The sequence below is a fragment of the Phytophthora cinnamomi genome (assembly GCF_018691715.1).
Source record: "Phytophthora cinnamomi strain GKB4 chromosome Unknown Contig53, whole genome shotgun sequence".
In the NCBI taxonomy this organism is placed as follows: Eukaryota; Oomycota; class Peronosporomycetes; order Peronosporales; family Peronosporaceae; genus Phytophthora; species Phytophthora cinnamomi.
This window is the reverse complement of record NW_027150986.1, coordinates 2,562,936-2,585,140: the sequence shown is the minus strand read 5'-3', so window position 1 is coordinate 2,585,140 and position 22,205 is coordinate 2,562,936. Positions and strand designations below refer to the sequence as shown.

Below are 22,205 nucleotides of genomic sequence, written 5' to 3'. Positions count from 1 at the left end.
CACACTGTAGTACAATCTTGGAGGTCCTTCAACACATAATGGTTCGCAAACCTAGGACCACCCCCAAAATTTAAGCGAAGAGGTGTTTGACGGTGATATACGTCGAAGATGGAGTCTTCGCCACACCGACTTGTCCTCAGTCGTTGGGGCTGTTCAGCAGCGAGCAACTTCAAGATGCAGCATTGCTGTTGCATAGAGCATCGCTAACTACACGAGCCGTGGAGCATTCTCATCTTACCGCATCGGTGCCTATCCGACAGCGATAATTTGAATGCATGTCCAGCACCGCACGCAGCAGTACTACTGGCAGTAGAGGACAGCAGTGTGCACATGTACCACGGGGCGAATTCCCGCAACTCCAACACAAAGATCACAGACGAACAGCTCGGAGTCCGGCAACACTGGCAGAGCCTCGGTCAAGACCGTGGCGCCGCTTGCTACATGATACCGGCGGTGCTTGCAGTGACGAATGGATCCTCGATCACCAAAAGTGAGGTTACTCACGAGCCGGAAGCGGCCGCGCGCCTGGCGCGAAGATTCCTCCGCGGCTTGTCTGTCCACTTGACATTGGCATTGCTGGGTGCCGCGGCAAATGATGGACGGCGCGTGCCAAGTGATACCCACGCACGCGCGGTCTGTTTTCATTGAACACATTATCACGGAGCCCGTCCTGGCGTGCCGCGGAGAGCAGCGCGATCAGCAGGCGTGCCCACCTGCTTCAGCAAGCTCAGCTCCGCTATTCTGATCGACAGCTATTAGGCGGTGACAAGCAGATGGATGCTGGCGAGCGGCTGGCCGAGAGCCTTCGAGTTTCATGGGTCTCCACCCCCGTTCACCGTGCCCGTGCATCCTCCACGCGACACGCCCTCTCGGCGTTATTTTAGCTTAATAACCTCCTTGGGTGCCGCCGCGACAGGGTCGCACTGCGACAACCACCCGCATTTGCGGCTTGAAAGCCCTGGATCACTACGCCCCGGACGCAATAAAGCCCGACAAATAGTCGGGATCTTGAGGCTCCAGCTGGGAAAACCCCATAGAAAGGGCCGGTTGAATTTCCGCGCAATCGGGATCCCTATACTTTACTCGAGTGTCCCCGTGTCGTCGCGCCCCGCTCTGACTCTCAATTACTCGCCGCGAGCGCCAAATCAGCGTCGCCAACTCGCCTCGCCGGCTTCCAGCACAGCACGCAGCTCGCAGCGCGCGGCACCTGGCCCCGCTCCCTCTCACAGAGCGACTTTCCCGGCGCACCCGAGAGCCCATCGCCCCCCTCCGCCCGCCATGACGCCGCCCGACTTCCTGCTGCGCGTGCCGCCGCTCAAGCTGCACGTGCGCAACGCCACCCAGACGAACGGCGAGCCAGCCGTGGTACGCGTCCTTCCTTAGTCGAAAGCGACAGCCGCACGGCCCCCTGAAGTCGCTCTAACGCGCCCGATTTGCTCTTGCTTGTTGTGCTGCAGTACGAGCTGTTCTGCCGCCTCAACAAGACGCGGGAGAAGCAGGACGAGCCCGTGGACGTGCTGCAGTGGAGCCTCTGGAAGACGTACGAGGAGTTCCAGGCCTTCGACAACCAGATGCGCGCCGCGCGCAAGTCGCCCTTCGCCAAGATGATGGTCACCGTGGCCTTCGCGCCGGGCCACCGCGTGCGCGCCTTCTTCCACCAGGACCAGACGTCCAGCTTCCTGGAGAAGCGCCGCGCCGAGCTCGACTTCTTCATGCAGCGCGTCATGCTCTTCCCGGACGTGGCCGAGTTCTCCAAGCACGCGGGGTGCAGAGTGCTCGCGGACTTCATCGGCGCCGAGAAGTACGTGGACTGCAGCGGCCTGCTCGGGCCCGCGTCGCCCAGCATGAACATGTCCGGGGAGTTCTCCTCGTCCAGGGGAATGCTGCGCGACTCGTCGGACTCGGACACCCGCGCGTCGTGCGTGAGTGCCAACGGCGCCGGGGATAAAGTCAACTCGCGCAGGAAGATGTGCAGGCTCGAGATCGAGGAGGAGCTGGCTCTGCGTGGCGGGGCTCACCAGCTCAAGCGCTTCAAGAAGCGCGCTCGGGTCTTCCGCAAGGAAAACGACCCGGTCGCGGCTGCGGACCCGTTCGTGGAGTTCTTGCACAAGGAGTTTGAGCCCGACTTCGCTCTTTGGATTCTGAAGCGCTTCGTGCGATCGATCAAGAGCGCTGAAAAGCGGGAGGCGCTGTGCGCCGCTGGCGGCATCTCGATCGCTTCGGTTGACGCTGAAGACTTGGATGAGAGCAGGTCGCAGCGCCAGAACCACCGCCTGAGCGTGCAAGAGGAGGAAGAGGCGGATCGTCGATCCAAGAAATATGGTACGTGGGCTTATTAATCGGCATCTCTTGGTTATTGGTGCTGGGACCCTAACTTTTATCGTCTTTGTTTCGACATCACGGAATTGCCACCAGCAGAGCAAAAGTTGCAGAACTTTTCCAGCAGCCAACGGAGCTCGATTGGTCGCGCTAGCGACCCATCCGTCCCTGGACGCGTGTCTAGAAAGAAAGCCAATCGCCAAATCCTGGAACGGGTAAATGCGCTCTCGAATGGCGACGTTCACATCGTGGACGAATTCAAGCAGGCAGCCAAGGCTCTCGGGAACCAAGAGATGAGCGGGCAGGCTTTTGTTGATTACCTGCGTGCGACTTTCGGCAAAAAGGCGGCTGAAGATTTGCTTGTCCTTGTCGTTGAGGTGATCCCGCAACCGCAAGTGCAGCAGGAATTGCGTGTAGCTTTGGCACGGTAAGCGAGGTGCTTCCTTGTGCACAAACCTGCCCGAGTTTCGCCAACAAATAGTGACGAAACGTTGCTCGAGCCCTTCGCGGACGATAGATAGCTCGAACGCTTTTCACTTGGCTCGTGAGCCTAGGAAACGCGATCGAGTGCAGCAGCCAACGCCAACCAGGTTTCGCGAGATCAACCTGAACGCAGAAGGCGGCGATAGAAGCTGCCGCAGAATTTTTAACATGTACAAATACTCAAAGAGCTTAATGTTCATAGTGTGCTTCTCTCAACTGATAATTGCATCGATCTTCAAGACCAGTTCACGAAGCCGTTTGGTTTCGAGCGTCGGGCCGATGCCGTTCTTGAGTAGGTTGGCGAACTGAATCTTCGTGTACAGCGTCTGCAGTGAAAATGGTGAGCATAGTGCACTAAGGAGCAGGAACGATAATCTACGACTTACCTTGTTAGCTTTGATCCACTCCAAAAGCTCGTCCTCATCGTAGTAAAAGGCCTTGATGTAGCTGCCCACGTATTCACGACCGCGGGGCACCGTTCGAGAGCTGATATGATTGATCAGATCAAGTCCATTTTGGAGTGCGTGCAAATCCAGCAGCATGAGTGCCCGGCCTTGAGGAGTTGGCTTGGGCACTGTCGAAAATGCTTGCAGCAGCGCATCCATAATGGTTTGAACCATCGCAGCCCAGATATCCTCCCGGGCATCCAGAGGAATAGATCCATCCGCGAGAATCTGCAGACCTCCCCACGCCTCACCGCATTTTTGTACCAAGTGCACAATGTACTCGTTGTGTTGGTCACTAATATACGGAATATCCCACGACACAGCTGAAACGGAATCCAAAAGCGCTGGGACGTCCACCAGCTTTGTTGCGATAATATTGTACATGAAGCTTCGTAGCTCCCGCACCATCGTGCGGTTCCGTTCGTAAACCTCATCCATGAGGCAGAGGTATCGATCAGGAAGGTACGACCGAGCTAGTTCTTCGATAGCGTTCATCAGCCTGCACTGACCAACGATTGCCTCACATGCAATCGCTCGTTCAGCCAACGCATACAGGTTGCTTTCGTCAGCATCTTCCACAGCAGGTGGTGTTCGAGACACTTTGCGCAATGTCACCTTCCTTGACATCGGCGAGTTCTGCTGCTGCATTCTTCCATTATCGGCTGAAGATGGATAGATCAGTGCAGACGACTGAAGGAGCATTTCGCCAGCATTGATTTCGTCAGCAATCCGACAAATACCAGTTCGAAGCCCGTTCCACCGCGTTGCATCGTTTCTGCTTAAGTTGCCACCTCTACCACGGAAGAATAGTGCAATGTCGTCTGCGGTGATAAAGTTCGTAAAAACGGCGTACAAGTTGAACTCGAAAAGATTGTTTAGCGAGCGAAAAGCCTCCCAGCCAATATGTGGAAGGTGCTCCATCATCTTCAAATAGACACCACAGAGCCTAAGCAATACAGGAACACCTTCCACGTTAGTTATTGTCACAAATTGACATCACTACTGCACGGGGCACTTACCGGACAAAACCCGCAAGACTTGACGAGGTCAAAACAAATTCTGACTCGTTTGGATCCATGACAGGAAGCGCTTGATTATCAACTCGAGGGGGCATTTTATCGTCGGGAATGCTAGCGTTTCTTGCTTCATGGTGGAAGCGGATCCCTTGCTTCATAGAGAGCCACTCCATCGAGTTGGCAGCGCTAAATGGATTTCCTTCCGAATGGAACGAGGGAAAAACCCTTCTTGAATAAATAGGATTGATCACAAGGTCTTCACGGTCCTTTTGCTCAAAAAAGTATCCACTTCGCTTCTCGATAAGCCGAAGAAGGCCAGCATTATCGTCGCCATCAGTAGTTGATGCAGTGACACGAAGCCAGTTTTCGGTATCCAGGAGCATTCGACCCAACTCGATGTTATCGTCATGAAAAGCATGCAGATACTGCTCACATTTGACTCGAAGAACAGATCGTATTCTGTGAAGTACACACACGTTAGTTTACAAAACTCATCGTCATGGCTACCAAAACTCACTTTGAAGAAGGTGCCCCCGTAAACTCCTCTCCAATTTCAGTGAACGTCGTCGTAGCAAGTGAAAGCGCGATGATATGCTCCATCTTGTAGCCTAACATCCACATACACGATAAAACAACGCAATCAGATTAGTGGATAAGACAGCCTTCACGCAGTTGGATCTTGACATTCGTACCGTAAGTCATATCCAGTTTTTCAATCATCTCCAGCACGTTTTGTTGAATATTTTCCCAAACGATTTTGCGGTACCTCAGCAACGTCATTCCCGTATCACAAAGCACTTGATCGTAAAGAGATCGTTTTGAGGCGAGTCCATTTCGCGAACGGTTGGATGGGGATCCTGGTTCCTTCAATCTACTGCTGCCGTGACCGTGCTTCGACGAGTGTGAGTGGAGATACCTTTTATCATCATGGTCCTCATCTTCATCGGTATCATCATCGTCATCATCGTCGTCGTCAATGCCACAGCGATGAAGGTAGGTGACATCATCGTTGAGCGGGTTGAACGGATCTCGATGCCATTGAACTAAGAGGTAGTACGTGTGCATGAGGTCGGTGAGGTGCTCGTAGCATCGTTTTACGTTCTCGACTGTTTGAAATGCTGGCGTTACTGGATCCCCAGGTTTGCTTGCATTGTTGTCTTTGAGTTGACTGTTCTTGATACCAATCTTCAGCTTTTTCGGCGACACGGCTTCGAAAACTTGACGCATAAATACACTTGTCATGTCGTCGATTGAGCGCACAATAATTTCAGGGATATTCGAAAGAACCTCGTTCAGAGTGTAAGATGAGAACTCAAAACCAAGGTTTTCAGAGTGATCCGCCAACGTGATATACGCTTGCAGCAGTTCCTTGTACCCAAGAGGGTCAAAACACCCCGCTACTTTCCGCAATGACTATCACACACAAAACCAAGATCAGTATGATCTTATTGAAGCTCCAGCAACAACACGGCCTGAGCACCTACCTGGTCGAACTGTTCACGTAGTTTCGGAATAAAATCCTGTATCCGGAGTCGAATTTCATCCAGGATTGTAAGACCCTGGAGCTCTTTGCGAGACAATCCCTTTCGAAGACCGACACATATGTCCACCTATTGGCATACAGAACTCCTGTAAAAATTCATGGCGCATCATGATATTCTAGCGCACGCAGTACTCACAGCTGTAATGAACCGGTGTTCTTGTAAAGCCTCGTTCATCTTCTCCTCTTCGTCGAAGAAATTGACAATTTGGGATCCAAATGAAACGATCTATCCATAACGAAATGAGTACGGCGACAAATGCTTTGCAAGTACATCGTGAATCGCTTTACCTCGCTGACGCGGTCGCGATTTCGCTTGGTCTTCACAATTTCCAACGAGCTGCACCCAACAACACAATACGTCAGCACCAAGATGGAAAAGGCAACTGCCGTTGACGCAAGACCAACAGAACCTTAAAATGAGGTCATTCTTCGCCGTTGCAAGTAGTCGACGTCCGTTCTTGACGTGGATCTGCGCCCGCACCAAGTCGAGATCCACCTCCTGCACCACCTTCATGCCTTGAATCAGCGAGTTGTAGTTGGCCCGCACGTCGTCCTGCAACTTGGTCAAGATCACGTCCTTCGCCACATCCACGGCGCTGATCTCCGTGCGCAGGAACACGTTCAGCTCCGTTTTGTTCTCCGGAATGTTGTCCTAAAGGAATAAATTCAACCTCCACAACATCAGTCTCGCTCCACGAACCCTGCTTTAATTCTTCTGCCAGGACGCACCAGCATGTGCGCGACTGGGTCGAAGCTCTCCGTGAAGAAGCGGGGGTCCAGTGCGTCCAGCACCTCCTCGTCCGTCGACGGGACCAGCACCGACATGGCCCTCGCCGTCTGCAATAAAAAAAAAATAAACAAATAAAAAACTATTTGGTCAGCCGAGAGAAGTTATATAACGCCACTTGACAGCTATTGCAATGCAAGTATTCTACCCGCGGAGTAGGCAGGAAGCCGGGCGACAGCAGCGTCGTGTCCGCGTCGGAGCTGGCCGTGGGAGAGGCGTCGCCTGAGCTGCGCGGACTCTTCTTGAGCGCCGGGAACATGTTGCGCGGCAGCCTGGCCATCCACTTCTGGTCCTTGAGCGAGGCCAGCATCGGCAGCTCGTCCATCATGTCGCGCAGGTCCAGCGAGCGCTTGGGCTTGGCCGCCATGGACACGGTCACCGCCAGCGGCGCCTCCATCGTCCTTCCACCCACCGGATTTTATCGCGTTTGAGTCGCAACGCGATCCGAGTGGGTGGGTGACTGTTCTGATTTCATGACAGATGACAGGTTTGGGTTTTATGCCGCTCGAGAGGCCAGCGCGTCTGGCTTGGCTGCCTGCCGCGCAGCCATTTCTCAAGCAGTAGGTGAACGATGGCGAACATTAATGTGACGGAGGGCGCGCCGCACGCCGTGTCGGACGAGACGCGTGCGCGCGCCGACGAGCTCAAGGCGCAGGGCAACGAGGCGCTGGCGCACTTCAGGTTCGCGACGGCCGTGGAGCTGTACACGAAGGCCATCGAGCTGGCGCCCACCGCGATCTTTTACGCCAACCGCGCCGCCGCGCACGTCAAGAGCGAGAGCTACGGACTCGCCATCGACGACGCGTCGGCGGCCATCGAGCTCGATCCCAGCTACGTCAAAGGTCGGTGGCTGTGTGTCCTCTCTCTCTCTTTCTCTCTCGGGCGCGTGAAGTGACGCTTGCTTGTGCTCTGTTGCCGCAGCCTACTACCGCCGCGGCTCGGCGCAGCTGGCGCTCGGCCACCACAAGAAGGCGGTCAAGGACTTCCGCCTCGTGGTGCGCATGAAGCCGCAGGACCGCGACGCGCGCGCCAAGCTCAAGCTGTGCGACAAGATCATCAAGGAGGCGGCCTTCGCCGCCGCCATCCAGTCCGAGCGCAACCTGCCGCTCTCCGAGACCATCGACGTCAACTCGCTCGGTAAGTTTTGGCCTTGCTTTATGGTTTGTTAGGTGCTGGTGCAGGGTTTATCTAACTGCTGCTGCTGCTGCTGCTGCTGCTGCTGTTTACAGTTGTGGACCCGGCGTACGACGGCCCGCGTCTCCCCGAGGACCTGACGCAGACGAAGCCCGACTTCATCGTCGCGCTCATGGACCGCTTCAAGCGCGGCAAGCTGCTCCACCGCAAGTTCGTGATCCAGATCTTGCTCAAGCTGAAGGAGATGTTGTGCGCGCTGCCGTCGCTGCTGCGCATCTCGCTGCCGAACGACGACCCGGACGCGCACTTCACGGTGTGCGGTGACACGCACGGCCAGTTCTACGATGTGTGCAACATCTTCTCGCTGAACGGGCTGCCGAGCGAAAGCAACCCGTATTTATTCAACGGTGACTTTGTCGACCGAGGCTCGTTCTCGTTCGAGGTGGTCATGACGCTCTTCGCCATGAAGCTCGTGTACCCGCAGCACGTACACCTGCTGCGCGGAAACCACGAGTCGAAGAACATGAACAAGATTTACGGCTTCGAGGGCGAGGTAAAGCACAAGTACGACGAGACGGTCATGCAGCTCTTCACGGAGGTGTTCAACTGGCTGCCTCTGGCCGCTGTTATCGAGGACAAGGTGCTGGTTGTGCATGGCGGTCTATTCAGCGAAGAGAATGTGACCCTTGCTGATATCGAGAAGATCGACCGCAACCGCGAACCGCCTGAGAATGGACTCATGAGCGACTTGATGTGGAGTGATCCGCAGCCATTCCAGGGCCGTGGTCCCAGCAAGCGTGGCATCGGTCTTTCTTTCGGCCCTGATATTACGAAGGCGTTCTTGGAGCACAACAATCTTGGTAAGTCGTGTTATCGTGATTTGATGCAAAACTTTTATGTGGTCACTTGTTCGCATTGATTAACACATTGTCGTTGCGGTAAATGCAGACTTGTTGGTGCGCTCGCACGAAGTCAAGGACGAGGGTTACTTGGTAGAGCACGACGGAAAGTGCATCACGGTCTTTAGCGCACCGAACTACTGCGACCAAATGGGCAACAAGGGCGCGTTCATTCGGTTTGAGAAGGACATGCAGCCCCGATTCACGCAGTTTGTTGCGGTGGTACGTACTCTTACTTTGGTTTCTTGTGAAGAGCATAATATGGTTTTAGGGCATGCGAGGCTTACAACTGCGTTTTTCTTTCTTTTTCACTTTGTTAGGAGCACCCGCCGATTCGACCGATGGCATATGCTGGTAACATGGGCGGAATGTTTAGCTAGACTAATCCAAGTTTAGGCAGGTCAGCTAAAAAAATAAACGGTAGTGGTGTGCTGCTTCTACAGTTAGTTAGTTAGTTCTATGGTGAGCATCAACTGAACAAACGGTTCACCAAAATGATAGCGTTCTCTCGACAAGACTGATCATGCCCATTGAGACTCGACTGGTGCCCTCGATGGAAATACCGAACAGCTTCAGGTTCGTAGTTGGAGAATCGTGTAGTCGGCGGCGTAGGTGGCATCCATTCGGCCAGAGCTGCAACGGTGCAGAACACTTCATCACCGTTCAGCTGGACTAAAGCTGCGAAGAGTTCCGACGTTTGCTCTACAACCTCCCGCGGCGCCGTGCGGCTCAAATATTTGCTGCATGTGCGCGTAATATTGGGAACGAGTTGGGTTACTGACTTCGACTGCCGACACACCATGGTTAGACACGACAGAATTGCCAGCAGTTGGCGAATCTCCTGCGTCTTCCGTGTCCCACTCACAGCACTAAGGTCATCTTCAATAAGTGTTTGAGTTTCTTTATCCAGTCCGGTTTGGGGGGCGAGAGCAATTGAATTCTCATCTGGAGGCTTCGAGAGCAGTAGCATGGAGCGTGTGAGCTGCGGTGACTTGGCGTCAGCATTAAAGTTGATAGATTGCATTTGGGAGCGCAGGATTGGCCACACAGTCTCAACAAAACGATCTCCGACGAAGTCGCCCGCAGTTTCTGCTAGGGTGGTGATAACACGAACTGTGCCGGTGACGATAGCACGATTGTCCACCCGCAATCGAGGCAGCAACTCGGGCCACATACGCGCCACGAGAGGCAATAATTGCTTGCGATACTGTGAAAGGAGTCGCACACCCTCGTCGATCAAGGATAGAACCAAGCAGCACGCAATCGGGTCAGACTCCACAAGGAAGTAACCACACCTATCCATGATGTCAATGACCAGAGTACGATAGCCTGATGCCGTCGTAGGGTCTTCGTCCTTGTCTTCGCCGTCTTGCTCATCGGGCTGGATTTCATCGTACTCCACGGGCAAAGCACCTTTTACGCTTTGCTGGTCAGGGTTTTCCGGCGTAGACTGTTTATTCTCCTTGTCCTCGTCCTCCTCGGGCTCGTTTTCGAGAGCGTCAATGCCACCGCTCGCTAAAACTTTCATCTCGTGGATAAAGTCGCTTAGGAGCGGCCGATAAGTCACCGGTTTCTCCGGTATAACGCTGGATACCTGCTTGACTTCGGCTTCTTGGGCATCACGCGCGATACTGTTCAGCAAATTTTTGAGAGCACGAAGTAGACCATCAACGTGAGGCGAATCCTGATACAAATCCACACTTCTAAGCAACGATGAAGCCACTTCATCAACCAGGGGTAAAGACGCAAGCCGAGTGTGCCTCAGCAACGCCTCAACAACGAATGCGGTCATGGGGTACGCATCGAGTTGCTCTAGTCGTGCGCACAGTGCATCCACGAAGTAGTCCATGTTAGCCTGGAAGAGAGCCTCTAGGGACTCGTAGCCAGTAAAGTAGTAGACTTTTTCCAAAGAAGCCAACGCTGCGTGCTCCACTTCAACATTGTGAGCACCCAATTGCTCAACTAATGGGTACAATACGTGAAGTAAAAACACTTTGAACTCGGATCCAAGAATTTCGGCGCATACACCAACGCATTCCACCATAAGCGCACGTTGAGACACCAGTGCTCTGTTGGAGTCTTGCTTGGACGGCGAGTTGTGTTCTTCCCAAGCCTCCAAAGCCAATAAATCATCTAATATTCGCCCGACAAGGTGAACATCCACAGATTCAAGTACATGGATCGGAAAAGTGTTGCTCTCCTCAATAGGGCAATAGGCCCGTAAAAACTCATTTAAAACCAGTACGACTTCGGCGCTCCCAGTTTCAGCGGACTTCGTGTCGGTCTCAGATAACAATGTGAACGCGCAGTCGATAAATCCAGCTGGAGTTGAGACCGCGCCAACTTCACGCACCATCATCAGCACCTCGTGAACAGAAGCTTCCTCATTGAAGAAGCGCAATCGTTTTTGAAATTGTGAGACTACGACGCTGCCTTCGGTCGTTGGATCGCTATGACTGGACTTCCCAGAATTCGGGAGAGTTTGATGAACAACTAACGCGATATCTAGGGAAGCGAATGACACCACACGACATAGTGAGCTATAAATCGTTTCCATGGACGCGTCTATGTAAGGGGTCAAATTGGATCCAAGAAACCCCAGATAACCTCGAAGAGTGCGCACCAAGTGAACCTTGGTTGCCTCGTGCTCGGTCGCAACCTTGAGAACTAGCGTCGAAAGCAGCATTTGGAAACGATCAGCCATCTCTGGTAGTAGCCGTAAACGTTCTTCAGCAGAAAGAGCCGACATTTGGAGCTTTTGCAACACGGCATCTGCTTCTTTTGCAACCTCAGCAATAGCGTCGCCACGGAGGACCAGAAGCTCGTCATAGCACCGAAAAAATGATACACGGAGTGCTGGCTGGCACTGCAACATCACTGTACCGCAAAGATGTGCGAGGGCACACCGAACTCGCCAAGAAGACCGCGGCAATCCCGTGCTGGTACCAGCAGCAACGGCCGTTGCGCTCGCAGCAAACATTCGTGAGAGTAGTAAATCCAGATTGATGGCCGTCGTTTCCAACCACGTATCAACTTCACTTGACGCCACGTCGCCGACTTCCACGCTATCAGACGTCGCGACGGCTTTGGATTGTGCCGTCTGTCGAATCGCTTCGAGTGTGAATCGCTGCTGGTCTTGCTTCGTTCTTCCTTCGTGCTCTGCAGGCAGGTTATTGTCTCCAATACAAAGTTCCAAAGCTGTTGCTAGACATTGCAACGCGGCAACAATCACCTTCGAAGCCTGTTGCGGCGCATTCGCACTCTTCCACAACCCAGCAGCTACGCCAGGCAAGTACTGCCTTAGCGTAATTGGCTCACGAATGAAGAACAGCACACCCCGCAGAACCCCGACCGCTTGCAACGCAGCTTCACGGCAGCGATCCTTTTGCGCCACATGCAGAAGCGACGCCACTACGTACGCGAAGAAGTGCTGCTGGTCCACTTGAAGCTGCATCCCCTTCTCCTCGCCCTTGTCTTCTTCACTCAATAACTCCCGAAGACTCTGCAGAATGGCAAGTCGCAGCTCCTCCGGCTGAGCGGCAAGCTTCATACTACCAGGAACATCTTCACCGCCGTCGCTGGCCTCTGGAGGGGGCGGCAGGTACAACACACAGCTCTGCACGAAGCCCAGTCGTCGCTGCACGTGGCCAGCGTTATTCCCTTGCATGCGAGGCTTGCAACGGCGCAGGACGCGCGTAAATACCGCAAATGAACGCTCTTGTAGCACCGGAGAGGATGAATTGAGCACGAAGGCGCCTAGCAGCTTGTGTATCGAGAGCAGCACCAAATCGTCCATGGCCGCGAACCCCACGAGCGACGCGTCAACTGCGAGGTTCTGAGGCGGAGAGGAGCGCTCCACGCGGTCGTAGAGCGCCAGCAACTCGTCCAGAACGCTCTGCAGCTCCTTGCACTGCGCATCGTCCGGCTGCAGCTGCACGAAGCGCGACAGACGCGTGCACAGCTCCACGTACGCCGCCACCTCCATGCTTGTCACGGTTTGATGCGATTTGTGTATCATTTGTGTGTATTCCATGTGGTGCACACGACCACGTCGCTATCATACGCACGCACGACCACTTCAGCTTTGTATCATCGGCCCAAGCATATGGGAGCTCCTCGCCGCCGGAAGCAGCACGTAGAGCAGCACGCGGCGCTCGTGGCGCAACTCGCCGCCGTCAAGCAGCAGCAACAGGCGCTCCGCGAGGACTCCCTGGCGTTCGCCAAGGCGCCGGCAGCCCCCGAGAAGGCGGCGGCGCAGCGAGCGCTGCGCTCTCTGCGGCAGTTGACACCGGAGGTGACGGTGCTGTGCGCACAGACCGGAGCTGTCGTGGAGCGCGTGGCCAACGCCAATGACGTGGCGGAGAAGATGACGCGCGAGGTGCGGCGGCTGGACGTGATCCAGTCGCGGCTGGGCGTGGCGCTGGAGCAGTCGGCGCAGCTGCTGACGCTGCGCAACGCGCTGGCAGGTATCCGCCGCGCCATGCAGCAGCAGAGGTACACGGAAGCCGCCACGTTCCTCCAGACGCTCAAGAGCATCGAGCAGCAGATGCCCCTGGATGTGGCGGACAAGCTCCGAGTGGATACCATTGAGAACGACCTCAAGGGGGTCATAGAAGGCGCGTTCGACGAGGGGCTCCGAGCTGGCGACAACCGCAAGGTGCAGACGTACGCGCCGCTGTTCAAGGCGGTTGGGAGGGATTATGAGGAGCACGGATTGGTCATGCTGCTAGAGCATGTGCAGAAAACGCTGGAGGAGTCGCTGAAGAGGAACCGAGACCCCCGCGTCGGGGTGTTTAGTACTCAAGAACTGATCACGCATCTCGCCGAGGTGTTTAACCAAGTGGCACAAGAAGCCCAACAGCACGCAGGACTGATGGCGCAGTGCTTTGAGAGGGTACATGGCCCCAACCGATTCGTGGCGAACCTGTATACGCTCGGAGAACAGTCAGCAGTTGCGGTGTTGAGTGCGTACATGACGCAGCGCAAGTTTCATGATAGAATTGCAAATGGAGAGCAATCAGGGTCACCCACTTCGACCACCCCACTGTCTCCGTCCAATCGCAGTGGAAATACCCGCGGGGTCCAGTCCGTGCCTGGAAGCCCCCGAGATGATGGCGTGGCCGTCATGAACGAACAGCTGAATGAGATGGCACTCGTAATCCAGCACACTCAGACGTACGAACGCTTCATGCGTTCGCGGGTAGTGCTAGAGGACGAGAATGATGATGGTGGAGAAAATGATGAAGAAGATACAGGGGCTGGGAAAGTTGACAAATCTGGATATGACGATGAAAAAGCCCCTGTTCTTCCACCGATCCAAGAGAGTGAGCTGGGGAAAACTGTCCAGGAGCTTGCAGGCTTTTATTGTTTCTTCGAAAATGCACTGCTTAACCAGGCTGCACGCAAAGCCTTTCAGTGGGAAGAACTCCATTTCTCATCCGGTGACGGTAGCTCGGGCGATGCCGATAGCGGAGGTGACGGGCTTGTGTGTTTCCCGATCACCTCAGCTATTGACGAGGTGTTTTACGTCGCGCGTAACTCTGGTCTCCGTGCGCTAGCAACGGGTCATGTTGACTGTGCTGCCGGCGTCTTGAACATGATTAACACAGTGCTACGCGACGTTGTAGGCGACACAATGCGAAGTCGCATTCGTCACATGACGACGTCAGCCAAGCTGGACAGTTCAGCTACAGGAGATGCGGCAAGCTTGCTGGCTGCTTCCTCAGCTCAATTGCGTGATCAAATGCAACAGCAATTTGCTAAGCTCAGCAAAACCGTTGGGCCTGTCGGTGGCGTTAACGCTGGCGAAGTGGCCGGGCAAACACCAGAGCAGCGCAAGGAACACGCCCCCGATGTCGTTCTGAACAGCTTGGAAGTTACCTCCGGGTACATCGCACAGCTAAAGGGAGAGTTTGAACACGAGTTGCCAGAAGCTTTCCCGGAGGTGCCGCAGCACATTATGACATGCCTAAACGCGCTTGAAGATGCTTCAGCCGAGCTCAAACAGCTACTTCTTGCGTCGCGTAAGAAGCTTCTGAAGCTGTTGGAACCCAAGATTGCCAGCTACCTCAGTAGTTTGTTGTCACCGTCGTCATCGGCATCTTCGGCTCTTGCTGCATCTGCGAACGCATTGTCGTCCTCTGGGGCCTCTTCTTCGAGACGCAGCGGCGTGCAGTACGAACTGACGGAGGCTATGTTCACATTCAACGAAGCCAACGATCCATTTGCGCACGCGTTCGTGCGTGGCCTGCGTTCGCTGCTAGCAACCTTTCGTGGGAACCTGTCCCGTAGCAACTACCATGCTATCGTGCAAGGGGTTGCAGTCTGCTCTGCTACCCAGCTCGAATCATGGTTCCTCTCTCGGGCCGTTCGCATTAACCAGCTCGGTGCTCTGCAATTTGACAAGGATGTGCGAGTGATCAGCACGTTCCTTAGCGGCGAAGGAGGAGCTGGTGATGAAGTGCGTGAAGCATTCGCCGCTCTGACGCAGCTCTCCGAGGTGTTGAATGTGGACACCCCCCAGGATGTGCAGGACGTATATGGACGCCGACGCCGTGGTGTCGCCTGGACGCTGCCGGCTGCTCGTGTGAAAGAAGTGCTTTCGCGTCGTGTGGAGTTTGCCGATGCTGCAATCAATAAGCTGGTTTTGAAATAGGGCCAAGCACTCATAATTCATGGCAGCGCGTTCATGTAGGATAAACATCAGTTGTGGTTATTGCTTGGCTTTCAACTCGTTGTGGTAGTTGCAAATTCGTTCTCTCCACTCGTGGACATCTTTCATAACTTGGGCTTCATCGACAGTTGTAAGTTGATGACTGCGAAGCACTTGCTTGCCATTGATCCACACGTCTGAAACATGCTCCCGACTAGCGACGTAAACTACATGACTCACCACATTGTACATGGGGAGCATCTCAATGCTGTCGCACTCGACCGCGATAATATCTGCGCGCTTGCCCACCTCAATGGAGCCGATTTCGTGTTCAAGGCCAAGGGCTCGTGCTCCATTGAGCGTAGCCATCTGCAAAGCCTCAGCAGCGGAGACACTGGTGCTCTGATGCGACGCAGCTTTAGCCAGCAGTGCCGTAAGCTTCATCTCTCCAAACATGTCAAGCGAGTTATTGCTCGCAGCTCCGTCCGTGCCGATAGTCACGTTCACGCCTCGACGCAGCATCTCCGTGACCCGAGCAATCCCCGACGCCAATTTGAGGTTGGACGACGGGCAGTGAACCACGTGGGCCCCAGCTCGAGCGACATCATCGATCTCCTCGTCCGTTAGATGTGTCATATGCGCACATACCAGTCGTTCCGACAGCAGCCCAAGCCTCTTGAAGTTTGCAAGCGGGCGGAGCTTCTGGTCGCTCTTGTGACAGCACATGGACGCTCGATTCAATTGTTCACTATCGTTGCATTCCGCCTCCGTCTCGTGCAGGTGGATATGGATCCGTGCTTTGTACTTCTTCACCAGCGCGTCAACCTTTAGCAGCGTTTGCTCCCCGATCGTATAAGGCGAGTGCGGCGCCATCGTCACCGTGATGAGGTCGTGGCATCCTGGCGCATACTTCTTCAGGTTGGGCTCTGCCTTGGTCAGGAACTCCTCGGGGCCCGACCCATAGGGCGACGCCGAGTCCATGATACCTTGGCCCACAGCTCCTCGCATGCCCACACTCTCCAGGACGCTGCAGATCTCGTCAGGGAAGAAGTACATGTTGTTGCAGCACGTGGTCCCGCTGCGGATCATCTCGGCGACTGCGTGCGTCATACCCGCCCTGACGAACTCGGGGCCGACAAACTTCTTCTCCATTGGCCAAATATCTTCCGCCAGCCAGTCCAGCAGCACCTTGTCGTCTCCAAGGCCGCGGAATAGCGTCATGGGCGCGTGGGTGTGCAGGTTGATGAGTCCCGGCAGGAGAATGTGGCGGTCCAGATGGCGCTCCTGCACGCCGACATAGCGTTCCTGGGCCTCTGAACGAGGCAGCAACGCCACGATTCGGGTATGGTGTACAACGACTGCAGCGTCGTGCAGCACCACGTCGCGGGGGGCCACCGGGATCACGTGCGCAGCGTAGAGCACCAGGTCCACCGTCTGCTTGGCATCCATGACTCAAATTTCACGTTGGGCGTGAAATGTTACGATTCAAATTTTGCGCCGATTTTCACACCAACCTTTAAAATGTTAAAACAACTTTTGTTGTAACAGTTAAAGCTGTTAGAATAACGTTACACTGCTATAATTGCTGAGGTGCGCGCCATATTTCATCTTGCCGAGCAGGAAGGAAGGTGGGTCTTCTGCGATGCGCCAGCACGCTCTGTACGCGTCGCTGCAGTGCGTCGTGCACCCGGCGGAGCTGGACGCGGTGGAGCTGCAGTCGCTGGAGGCGTGTCTGCGCGATGGCGGCGCCACGCTGCTCGAGGACGCCGACGCCGCCGCTGGCAGCGCCGTGACGCACATCGTGTGCCACCCCAAGGCCTACCAGAGCTTCGTGGCGCAGCGCAACGAGCGCTTCGTGGCGCTGGTGCGGCCCGAGTGGGTCTTCCGCACGTTCCTGCTGCAGAAGCTGCTGCCCGTGGACCGCTTCAGCCCCAACCCGGCGCTCATCTTCTCGACGCTGGCCATCTCGGCCGGGACGATGGCCAAGGACCCGCGCAAGGTCATCAACGGGCTCATCACGCACTTCGGCGGCCAGATCGTCGACCAGAAGGAGGTGTACGCCGGCGCCACGCACATCCTGTACCAAGAAGAGGGCGGAAAGGACGCAGGCATCGTGCCGGAGCAGCAGGAGCACTACAAACTGCTGCAACTCAGCTATACCAAGGCCGACCTCGGTCGCAACGTGGTCAAGTGGAGCCAGCATTTCGCTACGCCTGCGGCGGACAAAACGTTCGCACTGCCCAGCTGTGTCGTGGCCTACTTGGGACAGCGAGCTGGACTGGACACGCAACACCACGTCAAGTTCACGTGGATTGAAGAGTGCGTCCTCCGCCACTGTCGGGTGCCGGAGGGTCCTTTTGCTCATAAGCCAACGGGACCAGCTCCCACCAAGTCGGAGCAGAAAGCACGCAACTGGAAGACGCAACCGGACCTCCACTTGGAGGATTTAAACCTCAGCAAATGCGCACAGGTGTACAAGCTGGGAAGGACTGAACTCGGTGCAGAACTGTCAGTGGTGCGCAAGTTGTCGAACGAGGTGAGCAATCTGTTCGAGCTGAACTATACTGACTGCACTGCGGCTGGGAGACATCCTTGATAATAATGTTTGTGTCCTTTTTGCTGCCCAGAAACTGGAGGCGATGAAGAAAACGATGCATGGGTCTATCGTGCTTCTTGCGCAGCATATAGCCCCGCTGCTTCGAGAAAAGTTGTCTGACATGCTGAAGACCGTAGACGCTAAAGTGGCCAACGTACCATTTGGCGATTCGTACCAGGATATTGTCGGCAAGGTGGTCACGAATGCCTCATTCGTCGTGTGTCGCTACCGTGGTGGATTTGAGTACGACGAGGCAACGCGCCAAGGTAAAAAGGTGGTTAGCATCTATTGGGTTCTTGCAGGGTTATCGCAGGTTACCAAGCCAACACCATTTAACGAGGCGATACAGCGACCGGTCCAATCATTCGGAAGTATCCCGGGGATGCAGTCATTTGTTATTACGCTGTCCGGGTACTCGAGTCGGTCAAGCCCCACTCGAGAGGAGCTCCAGATCGCTATTCACGCGACTGGCGCATGCTTGCTTCCGGTGCTTTCACGAACGCATTCGACCCATTTGCTGTGTTATGAAGCATCAGGGGAGAAGTACAAGAAAGCGCTGAGCTGGAGATTCGACAACGTCCTGAGTCACGAGGTACGCTATATACGTTTTAATGTGTTCAATGTTGTATGTTGTGTTGTATAATAGTGTCTAAGCCTTCTCGAATCCGGGTAATGTTGTAGTGGGTCTTCGCATGTCTTTCTAAATGGGAGCACGTTGCAGAGGATGCATTCCGGTACACTGCAATCAAGGATTTTTCGGGGGATACTGACAGCACGGCATCTGACCATAGCTCGAAGAAGAAAGATAGTGGAGACATTAAGCCCGACGAAGAAATCGTCAGTAAAACGAAGCTTGCCATCACACCCAGTGTAAGAAGTGCGAAAAAGGCTGCGAAGGGCGGCCAGGGGCGGTTCGACGTGGATGGAATTCTCACTGAAATCGACAAGGTGCCCACTCCCGCGGACAAGAAGATCGCTGACAACGTTGACACTACAACCCCGGCGACAAACTCTAAAGCATTGAAATCGACACCTGGCCGCACCAAGGATGTTGCCTGTACGCTGTTCGACACACCGACAAACACAGCCGCACCTGCCAGTAAGCGAAAATCGCGAAAAACAGATACGGATGAACCGATGCCGCAGGAGGAAGCCTCCGCAGATGTGGAAGAGGTCGAGAAGGAGCCAGCAACTAAAGCGACAGAAACTGATGCCGAGGTTGCGAAAGAACCACCCATAGTTATTAGTATCAGCAGCGACAGCAACGCAAACGAATCAGGTACGGTGGAGGAGCCGAATGCTGACCCTGCCAGGCAGGAAGCAGCTAAGAAGACCAAAGCTCCCGCCAAGAAATCTAAGGCAAAGAAGCGCAAGGGCGCTGACTCGGAAGAATCGGATGTCTCGAAGTCGAGCAAGCCATCATCAAAGAAGCCGAAGAAGGAAGCACCAGCCTCCAAAACCTCACGCGCAGCTTTGCCGCCGAAAGACAAGCGTATCTTCCTTCTAACCGGCGATCGAGACCAGGCTGCAGTGCACACCTCGATAATTTCCTCGTTGGGTGGAACTGTCAGTAAGTTTGGACGTGTGTTTGACAGCAATTGCACGCACATTATCTGTAGTGAGCTGAAACGAACGGAAAAGTTCATCGCTGGATGCGCAGCTGGCAAGGTACGAGCGGTATCGTATTCATCGCCTCGAATCTTGTCCTAACCGAACTTTGTGCATTGTTGATCACAGTGGATTTTGAAGCCTTCTTACCTGGACGCTTGCGCTACTGCCGGAAAGTTTATCGATGAGGCTGCACATGAATGGGGAAGCCATAAATCGGACAAAAAGGATATCGATGAACGTATATGGCCGGAGGTGTCTGCGTACTGGCGTCAAGAGCGCGCTGGGGGAAACCCTGGTGCATTCGCGGGGTGGAAGGTTTTCATTCACGCGAAGTGCGTCCCCCCTCGAGACATGTGCGAGCGTATCGTGCTCGCCGGCGGCGGCTCTGTGATCCCGCTCACCAAGTCGGCTAACTTTGACAGTCTAGCAAAAGAGTCAACACCCGAGGTTCCTGTAGTGGCGCTGTTTCCGCCCGAGGTGCCAACACGAGACCTGTGGCTGAAGAAGCTCAAGACACACGATATCGAGTGCATCAAGGCGAACTTCCTCATTGACTACATCACGAAAAAGCAAGCGCCGCCTGTCAAGCGTGAAGACTACAGATTCTAGACCTAGATACCCTGCCGAGCGAGTGACCTGTCGACCTTGTGTGACAGCGGAGGCAGGCGCACTTCTCATTAGTCGTCCATTTCGATAAGATCGGCCTCGCCCTTGTAGATCTGTTCACGACAACACAGATGCAGAAATATTTTAGCAGTGTGCTACCCGTTAATGGAAATCAGCAAGCTGTGGTTTTCGCGCTCCTCTCACCCTTCCGAAGCGCTCGTAGCCGCCGTGCAGGATCAACACGCGAGGCTTGTGGTTGATTCCTTCCAGCACGATCTCCATGCGGGCCTTGAATCTCTTGGCGCACGAAGGACCGCGCACCTGGCTCATCATGCAGTGGAAGACGATGGCGTCCTCGTCCTTGTACTTCTCCACGAGGGCGTCCACGTCGTCGTCGTCCATGAAATTGTCCTCCGGGATGTTGATCGCCGAGCGGATGTGGCCGCCGGCATAGTCCGTATCGCGCACGTCGATGATGAGCGGCCGCTTACTGGACACGTTTGGACTGCGCAGGATCTCGGCGAGAGCGGACGGCTGGATGTAGCGCGGGGGCTCCATGTACCCGATCGGAAGCTCCATCCTGCTACGTATTTGCCGTTTGGAAAGTGTTTCGGAATGGAAACAGTTATGTGTCATATATCGTGTAAATTACAGTAAATATTACTGTTTGACTTCATAACTTACACACATAATTAGACATAATAATACAGACACTATGGAGAGATACAATAACGAACGGATGCATGTCGTATTCATCTTGAGAGCTCTACAATGGAGTCACGACCCTCTATCCAATTTCCAACAGCAATTTACTTCTCGGCGGGCTTGACCAGGTGGGCCTTGAGCGCCTCCAGAGCCTTGTAGCGGTGCGAGATCTGGTTCTTGGTGGCCTTCTCCATCTCGGCGTACGTCTGGCTGTATCCGTCAGGCTGGAAGACCGGGTCCCACCCAAACGTGGTGGGGCCGCGAGCCGGCACGATCTTGCCGTGCGTCTGGCCGATAAACACCTGCGGCTCGGCACCCGCCGGCGCGTAGGCGAAGATGCACTGGGCATAGGCGGACTTGTCCTCGTAGGCGGCCAGCATGTTGTTGAGGCCGTCGTGGCCCGTCTTCTCCAGGAACCATTTGATGTACGGGCCCGGCAGCCCCTTGAGCGCGTTGAAGCACAGCGACGTGTCCTCCACCAGCACGGCGCCCTGCACCTGCTTGGCGGCGAGGCGGCACTTCTCCTTGGCGATGTCGGCCGGCTCGCCCTGCAGCTCCGGTAAGTCCACGGCCTGGTTGCGCAGCTCGAAGGGAAAGTCGGCGCCCAGGATGGCTACCACCTCCTTGAGCTTGTTGGCGTTGCCGGTCACGAACGTCAGCACGGGCTTCGTAGTCGCCATGGTGTCAGGTGTTTAGTGCAGCAATTGATCCACTGGTTGGCGACTCCGATTTGCGTGGAATGTTGCTCGACGTGTACAGCCACACAAAAATTCAAGTTGAAACATCTATTGCCTTGCAAATCACATGTTTCACTTGAGTAGCTAAACTTGAGCCCAGGCCCTGCAATTGTTGGGACATACTTACAAGTACATTACCAGCAGTTCTGTGATTGGTAGCAGCAGAGCATGCCATCTTGTTTATTAGACCGCGTCAAGTCATCTGAGTTGCGTCCACTCATGATACCTTCCAACAGGACTGCTGTGCAATGCAATGCATGCACGCACGTCTTCATTGCAGCCTTTGCGAGCGAGTGGGCGGCGACAGACTGCGGCGTGGTTGACCCTGCGTGCGGTCGACACGCCCGTCGGATACTCCCGCGCTCTCTGTGCCGCCGGTCACGTCGTCGCGTCTCAGCAAAGCGAAGTCGTCAAAGTAAGTATTCAATTGTAGGGCTACAGAATCTCGATGGGTCTTCGCTGCACTGGTAGAGCGTAGTACCACTAGATACGCCACACCATCAACTCACTCGACACTCATTGTTGTACGCTGCACGAGCGCGGCAGATATCGTGAACAGCAAGCAGGCCAGCCATGGCTACTAGCTCGGAATGTAGCTTGCTTAGTGCATGTCGCGTGAAGGTAGCGGATCTTGAAGCGACGCATTGCTGCCGCATTTGTCGAGGATCCAC

General features: G+C 54.8%; 10 protein-coding genes across 12 annotated transcripts; 4 read left to right on the top strand and 6 right to left on the bottom strand.

Moving 5' to 3' along the window:
• Positions 1 to 1,278: 1,278 nt before the first annotated feature.
• Positions 1,279 to 2,750, top strand: IUM83_00742 (uncharacterized protein; the record flags this gene model as incomplete). Of its 2 annotated transcripts, none has more annotated exons than XM_067924541.1 (3): positions 1,279 to 1,365; positions 1,458 to 2,322; positions 2,419 to 2,750. In XM_067924541.1, 3 exons carry the CDS (start codon positions 1,279 to 1,281, stop codon positions 2,748 to 2,750), a joined length of 1,284 nt encoding a protein of 427 aa, XP_067789020.1. The 2 variants fall into 2 exon arrangements, with proteins under 2 accessions (XP_067789020.1, XP_067789021.1); XM_067924540.1 differs by having other exon boundaries at positions 2,416 to 2,750.
• Positions 2,751 to 3,014: 264 nt separating this feature from the next.
• Positions 3,015 to 6,991, bottom strand: IUM83_00741 (Coiled-coil domain-containing protein; the record flags this gene model as incomplete). Its single annotated transcript, XM_067924539.1, has 11 exons — positions 3,015 to 3,128; positions 3,189 to 4,194; positions 4,268 to 4,723; positions 4,782 to 4,872; positions 4,957 to 5,677; positions 5,749 to 5,874; positions 5,944 to 6,033; positions 6,096 to 6,144; positions 6,218 to 6,459; positions 6,537 to 6,644; positions 6,743 to 6,991. The coding sequence occupies 11 exons, from the start codon at positions 6,989 to 6,991 to the stop codon at positions 3,015 to 3,017; spliced, it is 3,252 nt and encodes a 1,083-aa protein (XP_067789017.1).
• Positions 6,992 to 7,165: 174 nt separating this feature from the next.
• IUM83_00740 (Serine/threonine-protein phosphatase 5) lies at positions 7,166 to 9,007 on the top strand (the record flags this gene model as incomplete). The annotated part of the gene is made up of 5 exons (XM_067924538.1): positions 7,166 to 7,436; positions 7,516 to 7,731; positions 7,824 to 8,588; positions 8,677 to 8,849; positions 8,948 to 9,007. 5 exons carry the CDS (start codon positions 7,166 to 7,168, stop codon positions 9,005 to 9,007), a joined length of 1,485 nt encoding a protein of 494 aa, XP_067789018.1.
• Positions 9,008 to 9,096: 89 nt separating this feature from the next.
• On the bottom strand, positions 9,097 to 10,155 carry IUM83_00739 (uncharacterized protein; the record flags this gene model as incomplete). Its single annotated transcript, XM_067924537.1, has 1 exon — positions 9,097 to 10,155. One exon carries the CDS (start codon positions 10,153 to 10,155, stop codon positions 9,097 to 9,099), a length of 1,059 nt encoding a protein of 352 aa, XP_067789512.1.
• A 965-nt stretch (positions 10,156 to 11,120) lies between these two features.
• Positions 11,121 to 12,612, bottom strand: IUM83_00738 (uncharacterized protein; the record flags this gene model as incomplete). Its single annotated transcript, XM_067924536.1, has 3 exons — positions 11,121 to 11,132; positions 11,251 to 11,294; positions 11,964 to 12,612. 3 exons carry the CDS (start codon positions 12,610 to 12,612, stop codon positions 11,121 to 11,123), a joined length of 705 nt encoding a protein of 234 aa, XP_067789511.1.
• A 120-nt stretch (positions 12,613 to 12,732) lies between these two features.
• On the top strand, positions 12,733 to 15,282 carry IUM83_00737 (putative conserved oligomeric Golgi complex subunit; the record flags this gene model as incomplete). 2 transcript variants are annotated; one of them, XM_067924534.1, is made up of 2 exons in its annotated part: positions 12,733 to 13,830; positions 13,951 to 15,282. In XM_067924534.1, the coding sequence occupies 2 exons, from the start codon at positions 12,733 to 12,735 to the stop codon at positions 15,280 to 15,282; spliced, it is 2,430 nt and encodes an 809-aa protein (XP_067789522.1). The 2 variants fall into 2 exon arrangements, with proteins under 2 accessions (XP_067789522.1, XP_067789521.1); XM_067924535.1 differs by lacking the exon at positions 13,951 to 15,282 and having other exon boundaries at positions 12,733 to 13,314; positions 13,433 to 13,438.
• A 57-nt stretch (positions 15,283 to 15,339) lies between these two features.
• IUM83_00736 (5-methylthioadenosine/S-adenosylhomocysteine deaminase) lies at positions 15,340 to 16,728 on the bottom strand (the record flags this gene model as incomplete). Its single annotated transcript, XM_067924533.1, has 1 exon — positions 15,340 to 16,728. The coding sequence occupies one exon, from the start codon at positions 16,726 to 16,728 to the stop codon at positions 15,340 to 15,342; it is 1,389 nt and encodes a 462-aa protein (XP_067788627.1).
• A 193-nt stretch (positions 16,729 to 16,921) lies between these two features.
• On the top strand, positions 16,922 to 20,095 carry IUM83_00735 (Nucleotide excision repair factor NEF2, RAD4/CUT5 component; the record flags this gene model as incomplete). The annotated part of the gene is made up of 5 exons (XM_067924532.1): positions 16,922 to 17,815; positions 17,907 to 18,141; positions 18,412 to 18,467; positions 18,557 to 19,543; positions 19,613 to 20,095. 5 exons carry the CDS (start codon positions 16,922 to 16,924, stop codon positions 20,093 to 20,095), a joined length of 2,655 nt encoding a protein of 884 aa, XP_067789519.1.
• Positions 20,096 to 20,163: 68 nt separating this feature from the next.
• Positions 20,164 to 20,671, bottom strand: IUM83_00734 (Rhodanese-like protein; the record flags this gene model as incomplete). Its single annotated transcript, XM_067924531.1, has 2 exons — positions 20,164 to 20,205; positions 20,297 to 20,671. 2 exons carry the CDS (start codon positions 20,669 to 20,671, stop codon positions 20,164 to 20,166), a joined length of 417 nt encoding a protein of 138 aa, XP_067789380.1.
• Positions 20,672 to 20,901: 230 nt separating this feature from the next.
• Positions 20,902 to 21,477, bottom strand: IUM83_00733 (RdgB/HAM1 family non-canonical purine NTP pyrophosphatase; the record flags this gene model as incomplete). The annotated part of the gene is made up of 1 exon (XM_067924530.1): positions 20,902 to 21,477. The coding sequence occupies one exon, from the start codon at positions 21,475 to 21,477 to the stop codon at positions 20,902 to 20,904; it is 576 nt and encodes a 191-aa protein (XP_067789396.1).
• Positions 21,478 to 22,205: the final 728 nt, after the last annotated feature.